The sequence below is a fragment of the Bombus bifarius genome, unplaced genomic scaffold (genome assembly GCF_011952205.1).
Source record: "Bombus bifarius isolate JDL3187 unplaced genomic scaffold, Bbif_JDL3187 scf7180000009200, whole genome shotgun sequence".
Lineage (NCBI taxonomy): Eukaryota > Metazoa > Arthropoda > Insecta > Hymenoptera > Apidae > Bombus > Bombus bifarius.
The window spans coordinates 1,118,822-1,143,818 of NW_022884965.1; the positions used below are offsets into that span (position 1 = coordinate 1,118,822).

Consider the following 24,997-nt stretch of genomic DNA (forward strand, 5'->3'; position numbering starts at 1 on the left):
GGTAGAACGTTTTAAAGTGTCTCTGTTTAGATTGTTCGATCCTTCTCCTCGTTCCTGTGCTTTAGTTATGTAACTCATTGATCGTTGTTTTTCTTTTTCGTTCATTTCTCGATGATTAACCAACACAAAGAGGGCAGACAGACAGAGAGAGAGGAAGAGAGAGAGAGAGAGAAAGAGAGAGAGAGAGAGAGAGTGGAATAAGTATTTTGAGCACCGCCGGTTCTAGAGTTTGCACTTGGTCACGATTTCAGGGCGTTTGCTTTGTGTTTCCATGCTCGAGATGGTAGGTAGATGTTGCAAAAAAAAAGGGGACGAAAGATGCGGTGGCTACACGTTGAAACAGGGCTGGAGGTGAAGGTGGAGAGGCTACTTCAAGTTGGTTTCTAGCCTAGATTCGACTCCGCGGGTGATCCGTGGTTTTAATTAGGATCCACCACGAGGCACGACGCTGTTCTTCTAAGACTAATGATCTCTCTCGTTTCATTAATAACCTCCAGACCAAGTGTCATTTTCGTCTTGAGGCCGCGTTGCATGACAAAGCAATATTAAAACTAGTATTCTTAGCATTCGTTGATATTACGCCTCTCAAGACGCGGTTCGTCGTCGGTTAATTAACTTCTCTCCACCTATCCGCCGAACAGCGGAGGTCTCTTAATTGAAAATGTTATCGGTGTTGCTGGTTATGCGTACGCGTGGAGAACGAAATAGCTCGAAAAGCGCCGACGCCCGGCATTTTTGCAATCGACGTTTCGAGCAAACATTCCGTGGATATCCGGATGAGTCATCAACGAAAGAGCTTTCTCCGTGAAAGAGAGAAGGAGAAGGAGGGAAATCGCACGATACTTCGACAAATTTCAACGAACATCAACCCTGACCTTTCTCTATGACCTATTAACGGGCTTAGAAGAGAGAGAGAGAGAAAAAGAGAGAGAGAGAGGAATTACGTGGTAATTTCGGCCTCCGGGGAAATAATCAGCTTGACACCGGGATATACTGTGAACACGAAGGGTCGTGAATATTATGACAGCTAAAAAACACGGGTTTAATAGCTGTTGAAAGAAAACCAAGAAACTTTTCGCATCGTTGAAAACTCATAATTTCCATATTTAAAGGCAATGGCATTTGGACATCGAATATTGAAGAACGTTCGCGCGAAACTACGTCAGTGGTTGTAACGTCGTAGAATCGATTGCATCAATTACGAAAGAAAAATAGAAGTAATTAATAAATCTGTATTGAAGCAAAGACGAGAATACAAATGAGCTCTCTTGTCTCCAAAATTCGATCTACGAGTTAGTCGGGAGCGAGGAAAATTTACGAGAGTGTAGCGCGTCTGGAAAGATCGGATCTTTCCACTTAATTGCTGAGGCGGTAGTCTTCCAGGAGACTAGTCCCCGAGGTGGAAAGGTCCTTTGACCTGCTCACTCGGTTTCCGCGACAGTGAACACAACGTGCGAGACACTTACATAAACTTGCAGAACGGCGATGCCTACGCACGGGTGTTGGAAAAATAGGAGGAAACGTTCATCTTTAAAGATCGCGACGCGTGGAGTGCGCGTCCATCTTCGTCTACGACGATCAAAGACGAGAGAATCGAAGAAAAACGGGAGGCACCGAGACCGCGCGTGGCTTCCTAATTATCCGGAACGCGATAAATCAGTTTTCGATTAGCCACGAGAAACACGCCGTGAAACGGGTAGAATACAAGCCCGACAAATGAATCGTTGTTTAATAAATCTGTCGAGCGAGCGGGTTTGCAGAGAGGAGTATAGAGCGAACGAAGTAGATTATGCTATCTAATTAGAGTGTAGCCTTCCGATGAAAGCACGGTGTAATTGGTCGAGGTAAGGAAATGGTGCGCACATTCTTGCCGTCCTTAATTGCTTCAGCCTCTATCACGCTACTTCGTCATGGATTTGCTAATCCTTGTTGTTTTCGATTAGCCAACACGTAGCATTCACTGGCAGGACTGGCGTTGCCTGCCACCTGCGAACTTCGTAGTCAACTAACCGCATGCCAGAATAGTTAGAGGGCTCGTACGATCGATAATTAGAAAGAATGTGGAAACGCGTTGCATTATCCGAAAGTCGAATCGCGCGCGACTAAAAAACGACTAAACGAAAGATAGAAAAAAGGAAGGAGAAAAAAATAGTTATACGGTCCATTAAAAAAATTCTGGTAAAAATTGCCGGTCTGGCTGAAAAAAACCTGCAGTGCGGAATAATGAGATAGGAGCGATGAAGTTGAAGTACAGAAAATTTAATGTAATAAGCTGGACAAATCCCTTTGTAGAGCGAAACACGTATGTGAAGGACACGGTGATATTCGCGCGGCTTCCGTGGCTGGCTATGCCAAAGTGAGTCAGCCAGCGTGAAAAATTGAGGAGCACGCGCACGCGGATGAAGGAAGGGAAAAGGAGGAAGGTTTGCTACGTAAGTATGGCCGATTATGTAAGTCCACCAAAAATATCGTCGAATGAGTGACAAGCACTTGGCTTGTTCGCCGATCGTCAGGCAGTTCGAGGCGCGCTAGCAATTATTTGCAAAACTGTAGCAACGCAATGGTGAAACAACAAAGTCAATTCGTTGGCTAAAAACGCATCTAAACGAGCTATACGAGCTCCGAGCAAAATCGAAACGACCTGACATTTAAAACCTAACTGAGTACAAGCAACGTGCATCGTTTGGCCGTAGCTACGCTTAAAATTCGAACGTTTGATGGAAGCAGGCAGAAAGAGAAAGAAAGAGAGAAGAAACCCGTTCTGCTCGCGAAGAATTTCGGGCTCCAAACAATCGTATCGACTTCTTCAGCACCAGCAACAGCAGCAGCCACAGCGGAGAGAGCTATAGCTCGGGAGCAACAATAGCCGGTCGTGGATAGGGTAGCTCTCGCGTGCATATTTGTCAGTTCGTCAAAGGAACTGTAAAGCGTTTAAAACGGAAACGTTGGCTAGCTGAAAAGTTGGAAAACGGAGCTGCCGCGGAACTCGATATTCCACAACAAAGAAGGCCACTGGGAATAGGACAGTGGCTTGGGATTTCTGACCGGAACTGCAACGACGGCGAGGAACGTCGTGCTTACCCCCGAAGAGTGTAGCCTTCGGGCGATGATACAGATTTTCATCGGAGGAAGTCATTGCACTTTATGCTGAATGGGCACCGAGTCAACAACCCGATGCCTGTCTACGTGCTTGCGTGTATATATGTGTGTACACACCTTTAAAGGGTTTCTCCCGCTCTCACCCCCCTGCCCTCTCTCCATTCTCGTGCTCCTCTTCCTGCTTTTCGCGTGATCACAAGAAGAGCACTGTATGTATAGCCAAAGATGAGCTAAAACGAAGGAAAGAGAGGAGAAAATGCCAGCGAATCTAGGAGAGCGAGAAGGGGAGGGGGTGCCTCTGAACAAGTTGAAGAGGGAAAAACGAGAATGCCGTGGAGTGGTCGGGTACAAGAAAAGGAAGAAGCGAAGAACGTGCAGAATGGAGAAACAGAGAGCGAGAGGTAAGGGAAGCAAACTGCAGAGAGAAGGGGAGAAAGGAGACGAGGTCTGGGAATCGCTTCATGCACTGACGAGCACGAGCCTTCGCGTAATAACGCGATCAGAGGGCAGCCGTGTCTCATGCGTGCACGCACTTCTCTCGTACCATCGCACACGCTTTCTCGTGCTCCGAAGGCAAGCACGCGTGCATAAACGCTGGCGTAATACGCTCACGAGCTGCACGAGCGTTCTATTTTTATGTGTGTTACGTCGTGAAAGACCATAGGCTACAACGTGGTGGAAATATTCGCGAGACGCGACGAAGAAAGGGACAAAAACGGAAAAATAACGGTGAAGTGGCGGGACAGCGACCGTGTCGCCGAATATTCGGTAAGAGGGTGTCATTGGGGGGTGGGTGGCACGTGTATCTGAACTCGCGACGTCCGATGGAAATCGCTGAAACGCAACCACCGCACGCCAGACGAACGGCGCGCAGCGTGTTAATTAATACGACAACCACTGACGGAATCCGGTTTGACGTATAATGCGGCACTAATTGCGGAAGGGAAAATGGAAAGGGGAAGAGGAAGGGCGGGGGAGGGCAAAAGAAGGAAAGAAAAAAATTATAACGAATTCGTTGGCGAAACACAAGTCGCGTCGCGAGTTTGCAATTTTTTTCTCTCCTCCTCGGCGACCGCGTACACCGCGCTCGATGCATGCTTTGTGCGACATTTCGCGTTTTCATCGAGGCATGCGGAAACGAAAAGGTAGAACGAACGTGCAAGGAAGAAAGAGATTACAGGAGCCATGGCAGTCAAGCTGCACCTGTGCATACGCGCTTCGTTCGTCACGTGGAAAATACAGCGCTATGGCCCCTACCCTGGGAACAATGCTGCCTACGATGGGTACTATTTCCCGTAGGAGAGGGGAGGGGACGCGAGCTCGCGCGCACGCCACGCACGGAGAGACATATCAAGAGAGAAAGAGAGATGGGGATATGAGGGGGGTGGAAAACGAGTTGGACGACCCGAGGTCTTGTACACCGCATTTTCTCCCCTTTCATTTGTGATTTCCTCTTTTCCAAGCAGAATTGTATATTCACGTGTCTAGCTATGCGATACGCCGCATATATTCTTATTTGTCTTGTCACACAGACACTGGCGTGAATCGCACAAAAAATTTCCGAGTAATTCGTTAATCCAAATTTCTTATTGAAACGCATACGCTTTCGAATGGCAACGCTTCTCTGCGTCTGTAAGCTCAGAGGAACCACGGGCATTTCGTACAAAGAGAAACTTGCTATCCGTCACGCGTCCACGACATGGAATTATTGATTTTCTTACAAAAATTCTATCTTTAAAAGCGACGTTTCACGTTTTAATCGAGCACGCCGTCAAAGCTTTCAGCTTAGCGTAGTCCTATTCGAAAGAAGAGCGGGAATATACCGCGACCGGACTAGCTACTACGCTCTAGGATAGGAAGAACGGTTCGCTGTAAACACATAAGAATATGGAACATAGACCAGGCTACGTAGATTCATACTTGAAACGAGACGTCGACGAGAACGGAATACACATCGATGTCCTCAAGTTCCGGTCCCCCGATCTAATTTCGAATCAGCCACCTTCGAATCGATCTCGACTTCGATGATCGCGTCCACGGACTAAATTAAATGTTACACATCTCCAATTACATTGCCGAGATTACAATTGACCAGAAAGGATACTCTGTCGGATATGTACATACGTATATTTATAGGTAATAACGTAGCGTGTTATAATCGCCTCGATATCGAGCGCAAAGTTGCAATAAAGATGAAAAGCACTGGCAGCCACGTAACACGAAATTGCTGGATGACGGTCGAAGTATGAAGAAGGTTTCATAACGAAAGGCATTTTGATGCATTCGCCGATATAACGTTCGGACATGCAGTGTAACGTGCATAAACATGAATATGTGCTAGGATGGCTATATAACGTCTGTTCTATTTTCTGAATAGGATTCGAAGTAGATGTCGAGAACTTGTCACTCTGTGATTTATACATTTGTCCCTGCCGGAGGACGAGATCGTTCTCCATTCCCCTTCTACGTGTCTCTTAAGCTGTCAGGTCATACCGAGTTCCAATACGAAAGGAGGTGGAGGGGGACGCTTTTTCGCTAAGCGAAATAAAGAGAAGAAAAGGAAAAAAAAAGAAAAGGTAGCTACATATGTCCTACGAGGCTACATTCTCAAGGATAAAACTAGCCAAGGTTGCCGAGAGTGGAAAGATTCGATCATTGGTCGCATCTCGAAGCCAAGTTTGCGGCAGGATGCTCCGAGCGTGTCTAGTTAACTTATTGGAGCGGAACTTATCTTCAAAATTATGCAAACTATGATCGTATCTTGATGTTTATAATGAAACACTTCAATAAATTATCTGAATGACGAGATAAGTGGATTATAAGACAAGTATTGACGTCAAAAATATGCGAAAGAAACAAACGGTCAGTAACGATAACGGCCCTGCAAGTGAGCTGCCGACAATGACGCAAGCTTGAAAAGTGACACGTCTATTTTTTCTGCTGGCCACGCTCTAAAAAAAGAGAACGAACAACACTTGGAATTTCAAAGGTTTCCCGTATCGTTGAATTGCTTTTAAACTCGCTTTTACAGTGCCATCTGATCTTGTACGAAAAGGAATTCGTCAACTAAATCAAAAGTCGTAAACGTCGAAGGTTTGCCAAGTCTGATCAGCGGCGAAATAAACGTCCAATGTATGTTTTATACTTTGATTTGTAATTACGACGGTTACATCAAGTGCTATCATAATTTACGATACGCCTTTCTATAATTAACATTAGCTAAGAAAATCGGTACGCGGTTAATAATGCATCGATAATTTCGTGAAAATGCTAGTAAATCATGCAAACTATTCCGTCTATTCTATTGTTGCTCGCTTGTACCTTCACCCCTCGACAGGCATGCTCGTTCGAATGAAACGCGACTTCAAAAGCGAAGGAAGTCCGTCGAGAACCCGTACAAGAGGGTTGCTCGGTGGTTGGACCGCTCGTTAGTATCAGCTGCTTGCTGCTTAAAAATAACCTCTTCCTAGTCGCCAGTACAATCGCTAAATTAACGCCAGCAGCGACGCGACGCCCTTCGCGTGGAAAACCATCGACAGACTTTAAATACTCTGCGGCGTTCTAGAACTATTATGGATTCCTCGAGTCCTACACTAGTCAGACCGTACTCTATTGCACCAAACAGAATTCAACGTAACGTTAACAAGAAAGGATGGCGTTTATGGAATCACGTACAAACCTACGGTATGATCCACGGGCAGGTTTGCTGACTAATTAAGATATTACGACAATCTGAATACTTTCCCAGATTCACGACGGACACGAGAGAGGGCATCGAGTTCAAGCTTGCCCAAAAGTCAAATATTTTCTTTCATTGCGAAACGTCTCGTCGAAATGTTTAAATTGGATGGCAACGGAAGTGTATAAAGTGTACCGATAGCCGTCGCAATCAGTTAATGCACGAGCTTCGTCGAGCTACTTGATCAAGCAGCCTTTGATAATAATCAACAACCTTACGATGCACGTCTATGTAGGACGTTTAAACTGGTACGATTGCTTTCACAATTTACGAGTTCGTTTGTGATTTATTAATCGTTACACAAAAATATACTGCGAGCTAACGCAAAACTGGGACAACCTTTTGATACTTCGTTCGAATCATCCTTAACCGGCTCCAAAAACAACAATCAACCGTATAGATAGGTGAACTTAACATAGCCGTTCAAGTAAATTTTCGCTTGCGCGATGAAATCTTAGAGACGAGATATGTAGTCTTGGTCGCTCGTTACTCCTCGTACCTCACGCATACCATCTTGTATCGTCTTAAAAGGCGTATTCCACCGAGAGAAAAAAATTCTTTTCTCCGACTTCGTCCCGTGGAATCAAAGAGGGAAAACAATAAGGTCGAGACTTACCTGAACATCAAAGTGAGTGGTGGTGTCTTGCGCCTGTGGGGGCCCCTGTTGCTGCTGTTGTTGTTGCGAAGGTGGCGGACCCTGTGGGGGTGGAGGAGCCTGTGCACCAAAGAGTTGCGCCGCATGCGAGTGCGGATGCTGAAGATGGTGCGTCGGTGGTGCTTGATGATGTTGCAAATGATGCGGTGGAGCCGCTGCAAAGGCGGCCATGAAATGTTCTTCGCTTCCAACCACATCGACACCAGGTTTCAATAACACGACTCCACCACCTCCAGCACTCACAAGAGTCGTTGCTGCGTTCTTCTGAAATTCCTCTTCGCCTGGAGAAGGTTGCCGACTCCCGGGTGTACGACTGCAAATAAAAGACGAAAAACGGCATTAAGCGGTCGTTCTTCCAACGAAAGGGAATCCCTTCATTCATGTAGCGGATAACATTTGAAAACAACGATAATAATTGTCAGGTATAAATAGCAATCAGCTTTTCAATAACCAGCATCCGTAATATTATCACAATTAACCGTGACTCCACTTTAACTTACGAGAGACGGGAACAAAGACGAGCAGATTATGCAACCGTCTTGAGGGTCGCGGAATCAAATATTCATCTCTTTACTCTCTATTTCATGCATTTCACTGATTCGTTCTGATTGAAGGCAGCCTACGGTACGTTCCAGAGTACAATGCGTTCAACACATGATATACGGAAATATAAACCGTTTTGCTAGATACACTTATGAAAATAAAAGAAGCGTGAATCATTCGCGAATCAACGTGTACTGTAACATCCATGAAAAAATATACAGCTTGATATCTATGCGTATCTATGCCTCGATAAGGCCAGTTGTTTTCCTTTCGTGGAAAAATATCTTAATTAACGAAAGCAAACAACGATTACCGAGAAATGAATTTCAATTTTCGTTATGCATTTGATAATTTAAATTTGAATTTCTATTACGAATTTGCAAAGTTAATTTGTATTATACTCAAGAACTCTTAAATTTCTTAAAAAACTACCTCTGATTGTAATGGCAAGGAAACCGTTGCACAGTGGAATTACTACACTATTGTTATTATTCCCTATATAAAGAAAGTGACGCCGCTTTCGTTAGCCATTCTAACACTACAATCGTAAATGTCACGAACTTGATTCTACGTGACATGAGTATACAATTCTTAGGGCTAAAAGAATTCTATTTTACATATTGTGATAACAATCTATTAGCAATGTAACTCGCGCGCTTGAACTTGTACACGTGTATAACTATGCACAACTATCTTAAAAATAATTACAGTGCGTTGGAAATAAATGGATAATAAAAAAAAAAACAAAAACAACTAGAAAATTGCAATTAGTTTCCTCTGAAATCAACTTGTTTCACATTTCTCTAATACTAACGAATAATCAAGTATAAAATTAACGATAAAAAAGAACATTAAACGTCGAGCTATCTTAACTTCTATGCCTTTGACGAATATGTGTCGTTAACGTTATCAAATTCCAAGTCGATACCTTGAATAATGTCTAAAAAATCTTTACAAACTAGTCGAGCAAGATTCTACGAATGCACGATTAGCAGTGCAGTATAACGGTACATTCTGTATAACGACAGGCATAATATAATTTAATGTTCATGTTCAGGGACCTGTACCTTTGATCTTATAAAAAGGGGAAATTCGATGCCTAGACCGTGACGGTCAACAATAATGAACAAACATCATTACCATAATGAAATTTTTAAGTAACAACGACAACGCTACTATAAGAGTTCCGTTCCTTCTTTCTGCTTTATTTGCCACGTTTCTTAATCCAATTGATCTCAATGTTCGATTTTCACTAATATAGAACAAAGAATGATGACCGAGTAAGACATTCACATAGTTCTTTAAATATACAATAAAATTTATCATCCTTTTTAATTATTACAAAATATAAATTTTTTGAGTAAACGAATTAAGAATGTTATCGTCATTTAACGAAGAAAAGAAACCACAATGATACAGTATAAACAGCACGGAGAATGTCGGTAATATCGAGTAGATGAGGTACAAGCGGAGCACCAGATGGCGTACAATGATGGTGCAACAAACACCAGAGAGGCAAACTTATGATGTCATCGTCCGCCGAGTAGGTAGAACATGCACGCCCTTGACAGTTGCCACTTTTACGTTCCTCGATCGTGCTCCTCACAGCAATAGTAATTGTTCACGAACAGCATATGACACATTTACTGTCGTTCAATTGAAAGCAATTATTTATAGCTACGCAAGAATAGCAACGCGTTTTTCTCCTAACTTATTTACGCAAACCCTGAATGTACCGCAGATTGCGCCTAATAAATACCTTCATTTTTTCATATTCTTTTAATACAATTATCTTTGCATCTTTTTATAATACTTTTTATACGATATAATAATTGATATTACTCGAAATTAAATCTCGATACTCACTTAAATCCTTTATCGTCATCGAGACCATTTTGAGATGTTAATCCGTTGTTTTGTGGACCTGTGTCGTCTTTAGAACTGTCAAAAGGACTTGCCGAGCCCTTCTCTTTTTCTTTCTTGTCTGCATCGGTGTTCTACACGAGGAAACAAAAATATCTTTTAATAAAATTGTAAAATTTGTTTTGGTCTGCTCGATATTTTATTTCGCCTATATGCTTACCAATCTCAGAGAAACCATTCTGGGTTCCAAATCTTTAGGTGTCGTAGGGCTCGACCCAAGAACGTATTCGACCATTTTAACCCCCAGACCACCCGTTTCACTGCAAAACAAAACAATTCGATGACTCAAGGAACAACAAACTTGTCCCATTCCTTTAAATACTTAAATCATACGCTAACCTGCTTCTGGGGCTAAGGACCGTCCCAACTTCTGATGTTTGATGATGATAACCAGTCCCGACACCCACACGCCTACCTGTGCCCATGGAGATCGGTTGTGAGACGGCATGGTCTGAAATTAAAAACGCCATTAATCACGATGCCATGCTGACGTATATTTCAATCAAACACCCATCCCCATCGAAAAATTACAATCAACGCTCGCGTGTAAGACAGATATCCGATAATCCGTTATCCTTTAATCTCAACCAACGATTCCATCACATTACATCATAAATGCTCTTTAATTCGAAGCTATTTAACTATTAAATATTGAAAGAGGGCCATCTTTTTTACGTGAACAAAATTCGACGATTCTAAAAGGGAACGTTAACAATGTCCCGAAACCGTATCGTGTTCGTGTCGTATCAACCAGTAATCGATAAAAGGCGTGGAGCGAGAAACCCGCAAAGGTGTAACGGAAATTCTATCATAAAAATCCTTAACAGTTTGCCACTGTATCGTTGGCTTTCCCGCGAGACCATTCTAATCGAAGGGTTTCAACGATGATGGAAAAGGGAAAAAAAAAGAAGATCGGCTTCGTACATTGTGAGAAGAAAACGTTCGCTAGGATTCTAGGGTACTATATGAATTTTACGGTTCCATATGACGCAATTTCGTCGGGTCCAGGTGGATATAGGGGGTTGGTGTGCCGGCGCTCAGGGTGGATCAGTAGGTACGACCCTGGGCATTGGGACGTTGCTCCCACCGCCGCTGATGCCGGGCGTCTGTCGCCATGGCAACAGCCGCGTTGCACCCATCGAGGTGACGCACACATGCAAACTCGGCCCGCGTGCACATGGAAGCCGGTACATGCCGTCGCGAGAATCAGGTGTTTCGTGCATACACTGCACACACAACATCGCCGCCACGGTACCATCGCCCTCGCGCAACAACCCCGTACGACTTAAGGTTCCGTTTAACGAGAAAGAACCTCGCTCAACCTTTCCAACGCACAACCTCTTTCCGTTTCTCTTTCTCGTTCTCTACTCCTTCCTTTCCCTACACCAATTACCGCGGTAATCCGTTTAATTGACGAGAAATTCTGATGATTTTCAGCGACACGAAACGACCAAGGAATAACCAGGAAGAAATCGAAATATCAACCACGGTAGGGAAGATGGACTCGTCTGGATTAGATGGTAACAAGAAGTTTAAAACGGTTCCCGAGGTGAAGAGATAGAGAAGTTTGTACACGGACTCGAAAATACCAGAAGCTTGGCTGGTATCGATTGATCGTACAAGCAAGGGGAAAGAGAGAGAGAGAGAGACAGGCAGACAGACAGACAGAGGGAGAAGACTTTGTGGATTTCCTTGGTTTTCGTAAAAGCAAACAATTGGAAGAGATCTGTTTTGGTAGAGTATCGATTATTGACATTCCGCTCGAAACTGCGGAGACACAAGTATTTCTACTTTCGCATCTATATATTGTTCTTTCGGTGCTGTACCAATCAATAAGCGTGCACGACGTAAAACACACGGTATCGCTCGCATCTCGTTGTACCCTCCTCCCCCATGGACGATGAGTCTCTGACGTTCGTCTTTATTCGTTTTCGTTTGACTTTTTTATATAATTCGCTCTTCTCTCTAATTTTACCGGGCCTGAAATACGTATCAGACGTTCAGGGAATTCTACGTCAACCGACGAGGACCTTCGACGATCGTTGACTCGCCACGCATTTTGTACCAATACGAAGAGCATACGGCGTTAATCGGAATCAGCTCATTAGCTCGTTGTTTTGGACACGCCGTAGCTCTGTTCGCCTTGTCCATTTACAAAATCCATTTACATAATACGAATATATTAAAAATCGAATTTAATACTGAACGAAATGAACTTTGTAAAAACGTTTCGCCTCTTTTACATCTATTTTTTTACAAACAAAAAGATTCTAATATCGAAGTCGCTAATAGCAAAGGTAAAGAAGCCAGTTGAACGACGTCGTTGCTTCTATTTTAACCGCGATTAGAGAGAAGCCAATACTCGAATACCTGGACTAATAAGCTCAATATACTCTAAATTGCTATCAATATATATACATACTTGGAGAAAGCGATATTCAGGCATAAAGGATCGAGATCCATAGATATGTATAAGTCCGTATAAGATATTTTACGTTGGAAACTTTTGCAAAAAAAGAAAGGAAGCGAAGATAAAAATGTTCTACAAATCATAGCAAATATTCTTTATCGCGATAATTTTCTCAAACAAGCATAAAACGCAGTAGGTCATGTTCCTTCGGTTGACTGACTCACGCAACGCGATCTCGTTCCTTTCTCAACGACACGCGGCTTTCTTTTTCGAGAAGAAATTAGCGCGTGCAGTGCAACCGATTTACCCTTTGAGATTATGTAACGATCAGCCACGAGTAGTGTCGACCGAATCCATATCGATCAAAGCTCGCGCGCTTAAATTTCGTGTCTGGAGGAGACCAGCATATTTCGAGGGATTTAAAGGACTTCGACGAGGCATCATCGGCCGGAACGCATGAACGCGGCCGAGATTAAAGTCTGCCTTTATATATGGCCCGGCTGGGTCAGGCTAGGTAACCATTCAAACTCTGACTGAACGAAAGCTGCAGATAGCCTGGGTATTAATGGACGACAATTAATAAACACGATAAAGGGTCATCTGAGATTTTCAAAACGCGTATAGAATAGATAAGCCACGGATACAGTGGACCTACAAAGTGGTCAAGCGTTAATGCCTGCCATCCATGAATTATCGATTCCGATTAACCCCGTTCATGGATTATCCCCATCTCGAAACCCTATTCCAAATATTCTCAGCCCTATTGTCATTGATACGTGTCAGTACGCTCGATAGCACGCCAGCAGTGTGTACTCGCTGCGGTTAGTCAATGGAGCCGAACGTTTCCGCATGTGTTTCATTGAAAGTAATAGGAACCAACATGACTGTGAAACACATAAATACCAACAAATATATGTCGGAGATGGAAAGACAGCGGGATTTCCCGTCCGGAATGTTGGGAAAAATCCCAATACAATAGTCCAGATTTTTACTATAGCCGCCCTTAAGTAATAAAAATAAGAAATAGTCTTAATGTTCTAATCCGACTTTATGACGATGGGTTTGGGCTCGAAGTGACATGGCAGGTCACTGGACGTAGCCACGGTCACGGGAGGGACATGTACCTGACAGAGGTATGAAATGATTATATGGCTCTCCTTAAAAGCAAAGATTAACCCGAGAAGCGGTGACAGGAGTGTATAAGGGCAGCCTCTTTTGGGATTAGGGGAGTTAGTTTGTTAATGAGTCGTTGGACGAATTGCCGATTGAGTTATCGGGAAGTTACCCGAATCGAGTAGCACGTTGATACTTGTCCTCCCGTGGACCGTGGATTCGTTATCGAACCTGAATTCGTTGTCACCATCATCTCGACCATCCTATTACCATTACTCATAGCCTCTTGTAGTGTCCACATTCGTACTGGTAAATATTGGCTACATTCGCGACGGTAAAGTAAGTAAAGATTCATCGAACGTCCCAAAATGCCAACCTGACTCCGACATATACATTACGCTATTCTCTGAATTTTAAAAGTCCGAAGGTAATCATACCTGAGGTGCTCCAGGTAGAATCTCGCCACATCTGGTGGTCGCCCAAGTGAAGTATCCCACCGCCTTTTACACCCCCTTCGTCCTTGGAGCCGCCCTCGTCCACGCCCCAAAGCTTTTTTGTCGAGGGAGCGATCTGAAACAATATCAGAAAACGGGTCGTAAGTACACGGGGTCAGTGAACACATTTTCAAACTCGGCGCGTGCTGACACGAAACTCCCAAGAGCTCGCGCCGCCTCGTGCAACGAAAGATACAAATGCGAACGATCGTATTAATTACACTAACCAACTACAGAGACTAGCTTAAAATTAGCGTATCTACCGTTTACAGAGTCGATCATCAGAGCTTGATATCCCTTGTATACATGCATCCTTTCTCAATGAAATAAGAATCTGGCAAATACCCTTCGTGCCAGCAGACCAGTCTGCTTCTACAGCTTCCCCTTTTTTCATAAACTTTAAAACTTTCATTTTTCGTTACACAACGTGTACCACTCGTAAGAGATACGAAGAAAAGTGTGTACAGTGTCAATGGTCGAAATGTGACTTGGTTCTCTATCGGCAGTCGCAAATATTGACATCGTTCTTTCTCTCGAGCGGCAAGTTGGTTCGGGATCGCAAAGTTTGGCGCAAAAAGATAATCTCAACGGAGGAATGGAAAAGACTCGAATCGAAAACGGAGGTGAGTCGTTACGTTCCATCGTGACCTGAACTCTGCTGCACTGTTCCCGACCTCACCTAACTAGAGGTCAGTGACGTAACCACGAGAAGCGGTGGGGATGGAGGGAACCATCGTCCGCAGATTGCGGGATCCTAGATGCAGGTATACTGCACGTGCGATGGTGACAGTGCAGCTCAAGAGTGCGGGCGTCTCGATGCATTTTCGTCCGCATCGTCACTCACGCCTGGTCCGTGGATCGTTAAACGAAAGTACCAAGAAGGAAGGGATGGGTTTCGATTCACTCGAAGCTACCCCGTTTCTTCTTTCAAGTCGCTTCTTTTCATCAAGCACTATTCATCGTGAAACGTCAACGACTCGATTCCCCGGAATCTCTATAAGCGTTTCAATCGAACGTTCCTCTCGGTAAATTAGCTCATTAAGTAGCATATAGTTATCGATAAAGTTTCACCTTTATCGCTGACGTATATGAGCCACTCAAAATCCTAGCTGATTAACTCCACTTTTAAAAAAAATCTTATTTTTAACTCTACAACATACGACTACTATTTAACCTTCAAAGCAAATGATTACCATTGATAAAGTCGATCAATGTGCTTTCTGTATGACTTCTGTAATACGAGTTCTGATTGATCTTTTAAAACAAAGAAATCGAAGTAAAATCAGCTGATTTTACGAGCGCGACGGCAGACTTTGTAAGTTTGGCGAATTGGTAGCTTGGTGAATTCGATTGCCGTGTGCGTGGTATGTATGTAGTTCATAAAACGATACCGAGGAATCGAGCGTGTACACGCAACGCGTGGTATCGTAACGTTACCGCATCGACGCGACGGCGCTTCTGTGCAAACATTTCACACTTGCTCGGACAAATCGCGCGTTGTAGCAGATTATTTAATCGGTACGCGGACAAGACACGTTGCGAGACCTTCGATGAATCAGTATGATTCATCGACGAGACGCTTAAAAGTAAAAAAAAAAGAGAAAAAGAAAAAGTACCGTGGGAGTACGAGGGATTCGAAATTTCACGCGTTTCCACGACGAAGACACACGCGATATTTATATTTTATTGATCAAGCAAACGATACCAGGTACAATAGCATCGTGCGTCATTCATCGAGTGGGTATAACAGTTCGAATACATAAACCACGAAATATCAAACGACGCTGTTTATCGTCTACGGTGCATCTGTAAGCGCATTAATTATATCTCGTGTCGAGACATGCTAGCGTGTGTCCTTTACAACGAATTAATCGTTATCAATTCTACGCGTGTATCGCTTTGCATGCAAGTCGTAAAAAACCACCGATAAAGAAACGTTTGATCACGTCACACGAACGAAATATATCTACGTGAGAACTTGGAGGTCTAACATGAAATTCTAAGGCCTGATTCCTGGCGAAACGCGTGCGTCTTTTCACCTAGTTCGACAAATCGGCGGATAAAAGGGAACAGAAGAAAAAATCGAACGGGTTGTACTAGTTTAGAAACCGGTTAGAAATCCCACGGGAGAAAACGTCGATCGAAGGAGCGCACGAAGCTGATGATTCGCGCGTATCAAGTTGGAAAGCGAATCTTCGTTTGCATCATCTTACGGCACATTTTTGTCCAACCTGTATTTCGTGCCGTTCCACCGGGTCATGGTTTTACTCTCTTTCTCTGTCTCTTTTGTAACACAGCAGTGCTGCTGTTACTGTTTTTGACCACAACGTAGTAGCGAAAATATCCTTCGAAAGGACTGGGCGAGCAACATTCTCCGTTTGTGCGCATCGATGACGTCCGAATGACTTTCCAGATTGCGCGGCACGTACCCGTCATGCGATACACGAACTCTACGTAAAGGCAATGAGAAGCAAAGTTTGAAAATGATTGAAAGACTTTGGACCATTGTCACGCTACACGTTACGATTTTTAATTCTATATCCGAGGATTTATATACCAGGAAGATGTGCTCGAGCCAGCTGGGTACGTCGGCGATTCCCATCGTTCTTCACTGTTCCGGCGACTTCGTTGTATTATAACAATCACGACGAAGTTCTCTTTTACGCACACAAATGGGATGCGAATCGGAGCTACAGAGTGGAACGAAGGATACGTCTAAAGGTTTGGTAAGGTAAGGGTAAGGGTAAGGGTAAGGCTCGGTCAACCGGGGGCGATACGCCGTGAGTATCGACCGCGTCGCCGGCCGGCAGAGACGCTTTTGCACGTTAAGCACGACTACAGGGAGAAAGGGACGAGAAGAGGTCGAGAAGCGAATGAACGAGCAAGAGAAAACCCATCGCAAATTTTCTCGTTCCACCACCGAGAAACTTCCAAGAGGGAGGCTTCTCGATTCTCCACACCGTGATTCCCTACATTACGATTCCTGTGTACCGCAAGCCCATTAGCTTGTAAACGAACAAGTATGAACACGATTCGGAATAGAAAACAAACAAGAGAAAATGATAATTCCCGTTGATTCCGTTCGTTCGTTAGCAGAACGAAAACGGTAGCATTCCGTCCCCTGAAACCGGTCAGCGAAAACTTTTGCACATTCAGCGAAGACTGAGAAGAGTGGAACAAGAAGGGATAAAGGAGGAAAAAGGAGAAGGTAAAACGACGTGCCGCAGTCGTCATCTTTCGTACGCTAGACGAGGACAATATCGTTCTACCCATTCGAACCGGCCAGCAGCAGCAGAAGCAAAAGCTCTTTTGCACGTTGGCCGCAACCTCGTTGGAGGGAGAATTGCGAGGAGACGAAAAACGAGGGTGAACGAGCGAGAGAACAAGTCGAAGGGATATCGGACGAAAGAGTACAAAAGGAAACAGAGAATGAGACGAGACGAAAGAATACTGGATCTCTCTTTCATTGAACAAAGCCAACGATAGTTCGCTATACCCCTAAGCTATACCCCACCATACGTCGACGGAGCTAACCCCCTCCACGCGGGCCGCCACTCCAACTTCTCTCCCTACTCACCCCGCACACCCACGAGGTTCCCCCACCAGTGGAACGGCAGCGTGGATGTCGTCGCTAAACTGCCACGGGGCCACCGACCCCTCCCCAGGCCCCTCGGCCTCGGGTCACGGCCACTGTCCTCGCGGAGAATCAGCAGCACGAGGGAGGCGAACCCTGTTGTTCTCTCTCTTTCTTCATCTCTCCCTCGACCTCCTCACTCTACCCCTTTTCGACTCTTTCTCCAATTGTGCGTGTGCGTGCGCCTGCGTGAGCCAAATGCGTGCGCAGTAGACACGAAACAGAGAAGAACGCGCGATGGGGGTGGTTTTTGCATTTTGTTGCCCCGGTTTGATTTTTAATTAAAAAGAAATCGGCGCGGATCTGGCAATTCGTAGCTAACGCCATCGCTATCGGTTAACCGATGTAGTAACCCGAGCAACATTCTCGTTCGTGTAAGAAAGCATAGTACGATGGTTTAGCTTGTAGAAATTTTAGACAAATGATCGCGATACGTAATCCTGGAGAACAAAATACGCAAATCGATGTGTTTCGAAACGATGCGACACGGGCTACCACAGTCGTGGCCGCGCGAAGGAGACGTTTACAAATAAATTTCTTCTTCTTTGTGTACTACACACTGCTGTTCCCGATGACGAATCTGCAAGCGTAACCGATGCGTTTAGGTTCAACGACATGCGCGTCACGTCACTACAAGTCACGACGCGATACGTCACTTTACGGCATAAACGAGGGAATACTATCCGACGAGGTAACCGCCACGTTCGTAGAAGAAACACTACAAAATTTTGTACCCAATGCTGGTCAAATTGAACTGCTCCCCCCGCCCCGTTCTACGTATAAATTTCCACGATACGATTCTACACAGTCCGAGTTGTTCACCCCTAACGGTCGAAGGGAGCCGGGAAAGCTCGATCGACTTTTATCCGGATAAATTTCCAGAGGAGAAAATCATTCGAACTCGTGGACGATTCGAAGATTTCATGAATATCTATTTTTGAATTACGCTTTAAGTTCTACAAGGTGAAAGTACAAAATTAGAGAAACTGATTATACGATACGAGACGATTACGCCAGCTATTAATACGATAATTTGCATACTACATACACATATAACATCTGAATTTAAATCACTCTGAAAATATGTAAAAGATTATGCAATTTATATATATGTACGATAGGAAGTTTATAAAACTGGTATCCAATGTTCTAAGAATGAAAGTACAAGCAACATACGAATTATTCCGAATTTTAATAGGAAAGAACAGAAATATTATTGAAATTGAAACGATCAGTACATGCAATCCTGTTTTTTTATCCACTCGCTTCGAGACTCGAATCAGCGACAACTATCGATTATCGATGACGCTTTGCGTAAGTTCACAGACATATAAGCCGATGTCAATAAACATTTCCCTCGACGGCTTTCCCTTATCGTCAAAAAGTCTCATATTGCCATTTCAGGAAAACAGATTATCCACTGCTTAATAACTCCTTTGCATAGCGTTGCAGAACATTTCTTTCGAGGCTGACGTCACTTAAGAAACCGGAAACTGGTTTCACTCTTCTTTTATCGCGAATAGAATACGATAACGCGCGCGCGTGGGAGTTGTTTCTTACCAGTCCTGTCTTTACCGGTCAGCGTAGTCAACCATAATGTTGGCCATGATTCAAGTCCGAATATTTTGTCGACGATAGTTTACTTTTTCCGAGAATTCCTGTGTTTCGCGAGAAAATATCGCGTCTAGACGAGACTCTCATGGAGCGCGACTACAAAACGAGAATTTGGATAAAAAGGAAACAGCCTGATAATTTGCCGCCAAAAATAGAGAAGACAATGGAGAACGGTTCTTGTCTCTTGGATAGATTCTGCGTGAGATGTTTACCGTTTCTTTCAAAGGAGAGTTAACGTTATGTTGCAGAGAAGCACGGATGCAACATAATCGAAGAGCGACACTGATCTTGTGTAACGATTATCGTGGAGAGGCTTGCGAACCGTGGGCGTTAACTGCATAACTATCCATAACCATCTGTTACTGTCGGCCAGAGAGAAGAGAAAGTTCGCTGCAACGAGGTGACAACCTGATATTTTTATGTTGTAACATTATGTGTAATACTTTACAGTGTACATGTCCATAATCCATGAGGATTATAATACCAACTTTCTTCGGGACATCCTGCATCAGAAAACGTTTCGCGTGTAATATTTTTACCAGAGATTTGTAAAGTCGAATTACGACTACCTGCCATCGAAAGCGTGGCAATGCGAATGACGAGGCTAATTGAAAACATTTTGTGGCAAGTAAGGACAAACCTGAACCTCGAACCTACTAGAAGAGATAGAGTGACTCACGCAAATCAATATTACCTCCAGGCATATTTGCCGTTTATATTGGTGCAAGAGAAGCGCGGCATCGTGCATCTGACTCACGGATAAATGTATTTATCCTTTACGATTTTATCAATGCAGTATCGTTAATGCACACGGTTTCGAGGGGAGCTCGTCCGAGTCGGCGTCTCGGTCGGTAAGCCAAATAAAAACATTCGACGCGAGTCGAATGAAACGTTCCGCGACGAAATTCGCCGTCAGCGTAAAGAATCGAGTAGAAAGACTGGTAAGGGCATTTTACTACGATATACAATGGAAAATGTATTCTGAAACTATGTAAAGTAATTTTGAATAATTATATTCGTAAATTCTAAAACGAAATGGCTAAATCGTGACGATATTATCAAACCTATATTACCAAACTGTAAACCATGAACGACGAATATCAAAGTGAAAAATTTCCATTGAGTTTTTCGGCACACGTACAATTCACATGTGTCACGACAGTCCAGAGAAGACCCTGACAGTATTTCAATCGATTAGGTGCACCCAAAGGGGGAACCACAAGCAAGGGGAAACATGCAAAACATAAAGCCGTATAAATTTAAATGGCACCGGTCCAAACAACATGGCCCTCGTACAAAAAAAGAATAGCTACGGACAAAATACGGTATTCATAATCTAACAGGATGCGAAAGGAACAAACTGATTGATAATCGGACCAAAAACGAAGAAATCCTCCGAGAAGACGAAACACGTTTTTAATATTATACAATACAATTCCACCGCGTGAAACATTCTTAGTTCGTGCGAAAGTACATTAACCTAAAACAACGCGAACATTCTCCCGTACCTCCGGTTTGCTCGCTTATGTATAAAAGAAAGACAAAGAGCTCAAGGGAAGAAGAGAAGGAGAGAGAGGAAGGATAGAACTCCGAACTCCGGGCGTTTTACTGTAGAGTTCGAGGACATAAACAACGAAGAAATAGTTGAAGGAGCGGAGCGCTGCAAAGATTCAGTTCGGACGTCTAGATACATATTTTTTCTATGGTTGAAACGTGCCGGCAGCGCTCCATGGCTATCGTATTGAGAAACTTTCCCCTCTTCTTCAACGAGTCCTCTTTCCCATCGTCGGGACAGTTCTGAATTATTTACTCATTTTATAACACGACCGTTCGAAACCCATTGTTTTGTCTAGTTCCCATTAAAATAAACACGGCTCGAAAACTTGCCATCTTTTTGTCGTAAAGATACAAGGTAATGCTAATGGTTCGTTGTTATATTACAAGGTTAAGCGAATTCGAAGACCTGATTGGCTGAGTTACTGTAGGATACCTCCATGCGAGAGCACGTTCGTACGACTATCCCTGCTTACGATTCAGACCATCCGTTCTTTTTTAAGGTGTTTGATGATAGTCATCAATTTCACTTGTGGATAGTTTCGAAAAATTTTACCTTGATAGTTACGCGATATCAAGTATGTACTTACGAATGTATACGAATGTATTTCGATCGTAGTAAACAATCTAGGATCGATGCAAAAGAAAGCACCGATGTTGATATAATTTAACGTATTGCAAGTGCTTTCCTAATGATTGCACATCACTTAAACATGATCATTAATTCGTTCGTTTTCTGCAAAACTATCCATTTAAATAACAATAACAAGGATGTTGTTTACGAGTTGTAATTATATCAATGATGAATAAAAACTGAATAAAAAGGTTAAAGTCATTCTTTCGGACATTTCTGACCTACCATAAAACAAAGCTATCAGCTTTTTCATAAAAAGTTTGAAGTATCCTTGAAAAAGGCATAAAACCTAATAATATAACAAAGTACTCGTTTGTTTATGAATGTTAGTCTGGCAATATAAACTTGTCAATGCAATTACTGCATAAGTAACAATGAAAATATAGTTGTACTAATTTTTAACAAAACGGTGCTTTTTGCAACTATCAGATAACGTAAACACAAAATATTTTGATAGATACACTACGACGCTACACTATATTTAAATAAAGTAAACAAAAAAATTCATCGTTATTTAATACCATTGATTGAAATATTTTTTTTACCGAAAGAACGATGAACAAAAACAACGCCAACAGGAAAACGAGACACAAGATAAAAATACACCGTTACACACGGTATTCGTTATTATATTCATTAAGTGTAAGATGAGCAATAAAAAGGTTATAAATAAAATAAAATCGTGATAATACAAAGTTTCCAAATTTGCAAAGGCTTTCTCTGACGAATAATACCCATTTTAACTAAGTTACGATACATGAGCAGCAACAGTGATTTGTACAACCAAGTCAAGTTCCCCCCTAAAGCTTCATAAACATGGAGGTTTCCATTGTGGAATAAAAGACTTCGAAACATAACCTACAAATTGGCAATGTTCGGCGACTCGTGTCGCGTGGAGAAGCAGAAATACGAAAAACTTGAAAATAAAAAAGTGTAATTGAACTGAAATAAATACCATGTCGGCCCCCAAATCCTTCATGTCGCAGTAAAGGAAAAGATCCCCCGGTGGTTTCATCCAGTCGCCTGTGCTCGTACCTGCTCCCTGGCCGTACCCTACACCGAAACTCTCCACCGTCTCCAAGGTACCCTCGGCACGGCGCGTCACCTTCGAGAGATTCACCGTTAACCCCGTAGTACACCAACAACGCGAACGAAAAATCGAACACACACTCTTTAACACGCACTATCCGGTAGACGAGGCTATCTTGGAGGAGATTCGTTGAATGTTGAGGATACGTTGTTGAAAAATAAGTGAATCGTACGTCGAACGGCGGCGTCGGGGCGCGGACGCCGATTCAGCCGGCACTGAATACACACCACTCCCGGTTGTTTTCACGTTCGTTTTTCCTCTGTGAACGCGGACAGACCTCTCGTAAACGGAACACACCACACCGCCGCTGAACAATACAAATCGCAGCACCACGAACGGGAGTGTGAGAGAGAAAGAAAAGCGCTCGGCCGCCTGTCAAACAGTTCGACACCTCGGGTGCCTCGATGCTGCCACTGCTACCTATGCTCCTCTCTTCTTCCTCGTCCTCTTCCCCCTCCTCCTCCTCCTCCGCCGCCGCCGTCGCCGCCGCCACCGCCGCCGCCACCTCCTCCACCTCCTTTCTCCTCTCGCGCACTTTGCACACTCACTCCGCGAATACGCGTTTATTTATTTACAGGGGGAGTAAGTCGATTACGTGTTCTTGCCTAAATTCACGTCCGTCTTGACATATCGCAAGACGCGTCGTTATCGGGCGTTGAAACAACGCTCGGCGTCACGATGCTCTTACTTGTCGTCTCTCCTCGAATTTTCGTTAACCGGCCTCTCTCTTCGATAGAGACTGCCCTCTTAACCGAAACAAAGAACGACGCTCGAATGGTATGCCCTCTACCGAGCATTTTGACAGTTACTCTCCGCTTGGCGAAAGATACTGACCAATCATCGTCCTTTTTACTTTGCACGACCTCTCACGACGACCGGATGAAAATTTGATTGTGCTTAGTAAATTTACCTGGCCCGACTAAGTATTAACGCCACGAATGAAGGACAATACTATCCCAAACCTAACGTATATACGTTCGCGAATTTTCAAAAACTGTTTTAACACAATGCCAGATGATCTTAACCAGAAGAAATAAATTTTTGTTTCTTATTCGATTATCACAGATTATTCTCAAAATATATCAAATATATCTAAAGAAAACTAGAAACTAAAACATTTTTTTCTATTTTTTACAAATTTCATCTATGATTAAGATAGAAAGTATAACGATAAAAAAAATCTGCGATGTAATTTACCGTGTACAAAAGCCATTAACGTTAACAAATGCCTGCATTCGTTATAGTTTACAAAAATAAACTTGAACGAGGAAAACAATAATGAGTAAAATAGGTATTTAAAAACAAAAAGGGCAAATTGAAAATTGAAAATTACAGTTTACATCATTATTATAAAGAAATATCTCCTATTTAGAATAAACACGTATTTAAAAATGTAGTAGAATATTTCCTTGAAAATTGTAACGAAAAAATAAATAATATAACGCATACTCTTTTAAAATACAAGTCTGTGTTTCGACTAGTTTCCTACGTAATTAAATGTCGTAGTTTGAATCGCCAAATTTTGGCCCTGACACTGTTTTGTCGAGGAGACCTACGCATCGATTAAACTTTCTATTTAGTCGATTGATAACTACTACCGACAATGTCAATGACATTCTCTAATTAGACAACTAGTAGTACGAGATTTAAACTCCTACCAAATCGAATGCGTTAATTATATCGAAAGATAATAAACAACAACGTGAAACTATGAACCAGTAGACGATAATGTTTAATTATTAAATTATAAAATATTTTTTCATAAAAGAATACCGAAGATATTTTTTTGGATATAACCCAAATTAGTTTTATGTTTCAAAAGACTCAAAAGTCAATCTGTTTTATTAATCTTGATTACGCGACATGGAAATTAAACTTAAATATTATTGATATAGTAAATTTTGAGAAAGTTATGATAAAAACGCCTAAAATTTCTTGATTGATATGATATATATGACAGCATCATTGACATTAAAATTTAGGTATATGACGGTCAAAACTGTATGCATTTCAATATTAAGCCAAATATATAACGGAAAAATAGTGGTCAATAGTACGGACGAGGAAAGAGATACGTATTTCAATGCATTGTTTCTTGGATATAGACATATCTCCATTATAAAGTTGATCACATTTCCATTGATAAATATATATATACATTTATATATATATATATATACACACAGACACACAGACACACACACAAACAGACATTCCATTCAATGACACTAATATAAAACATTGAGTAAACATATCTCAAATATCCAATCTCTAATTCTAATATATTCTAAAGCTATTGAAATGATAATTATGCTTACCTGGCCATTTCTGAATTGTTGTTGTTGTTGTTGCTGCTGTTGATGATGAAAGAGGGCAACTTGTTGCTGTGCTGTCATTTGATTATTAAGGTAAACTAAATGTTCTGTTCCTGGTGCTCCACTCTGCACAACAATAAAAAATGCAAATATTAGTACAAGATTATAGAATATTTTTTT

The 24,997-nt window shown here is 42.7% G+C and overlaps 1 protein-coding gene across 3 annotated transcripts in view; it reads right to left on the reverse strand.

Annotated features, from left to right (window-relative positions):
• The window catches only part of LOC117214413 (pumilio homolog 2-like), a 63,929-nt gene that overhangs the window by 36,228 nt on the left and 2,704 nt on the right, over positions 1 to 24,997 (reverse strand). For 2 of the 3 annotated variants that reach the window (XM_033460510.1, XM_033460512.1), the window contains 7 exons: positions 24,821 to 24,943; positions 22,368 to 22,517; positions 13,920 to 14,052; positions 10,299 to 10,410; positions 10,120 to 10,219; positions 9,903 to 10,033; positions 7,455 to 7,806 (listed from right to left, as the gene is read on the reverse strand). In XM_033460510.1, the coding sequence (XP_033316401.1) occupies positions 7,455 to 7,806; positions 9,903 to 10,033; positions 10,120 to 10,219; positions 10,299 to 10,410; positions 13,920 to 14,052; positions 22,368 to 22,517; positions 24,821 to 24,943 (1,101 nt within the window). The remainder of the gene's footprint in view (positions 1 to 7,454; positions 7,807 to 9,902; positions 10,034 to 10,119; positions 10,220 to 10,298; positions 10,411 to 13,919; positions 14,053 to 22,367; positions 22,518 to 24,820; positions 24,944 to 24,997) is intronic. The other variant, XM_033460511.1, reaches the window with a different exon arrangement.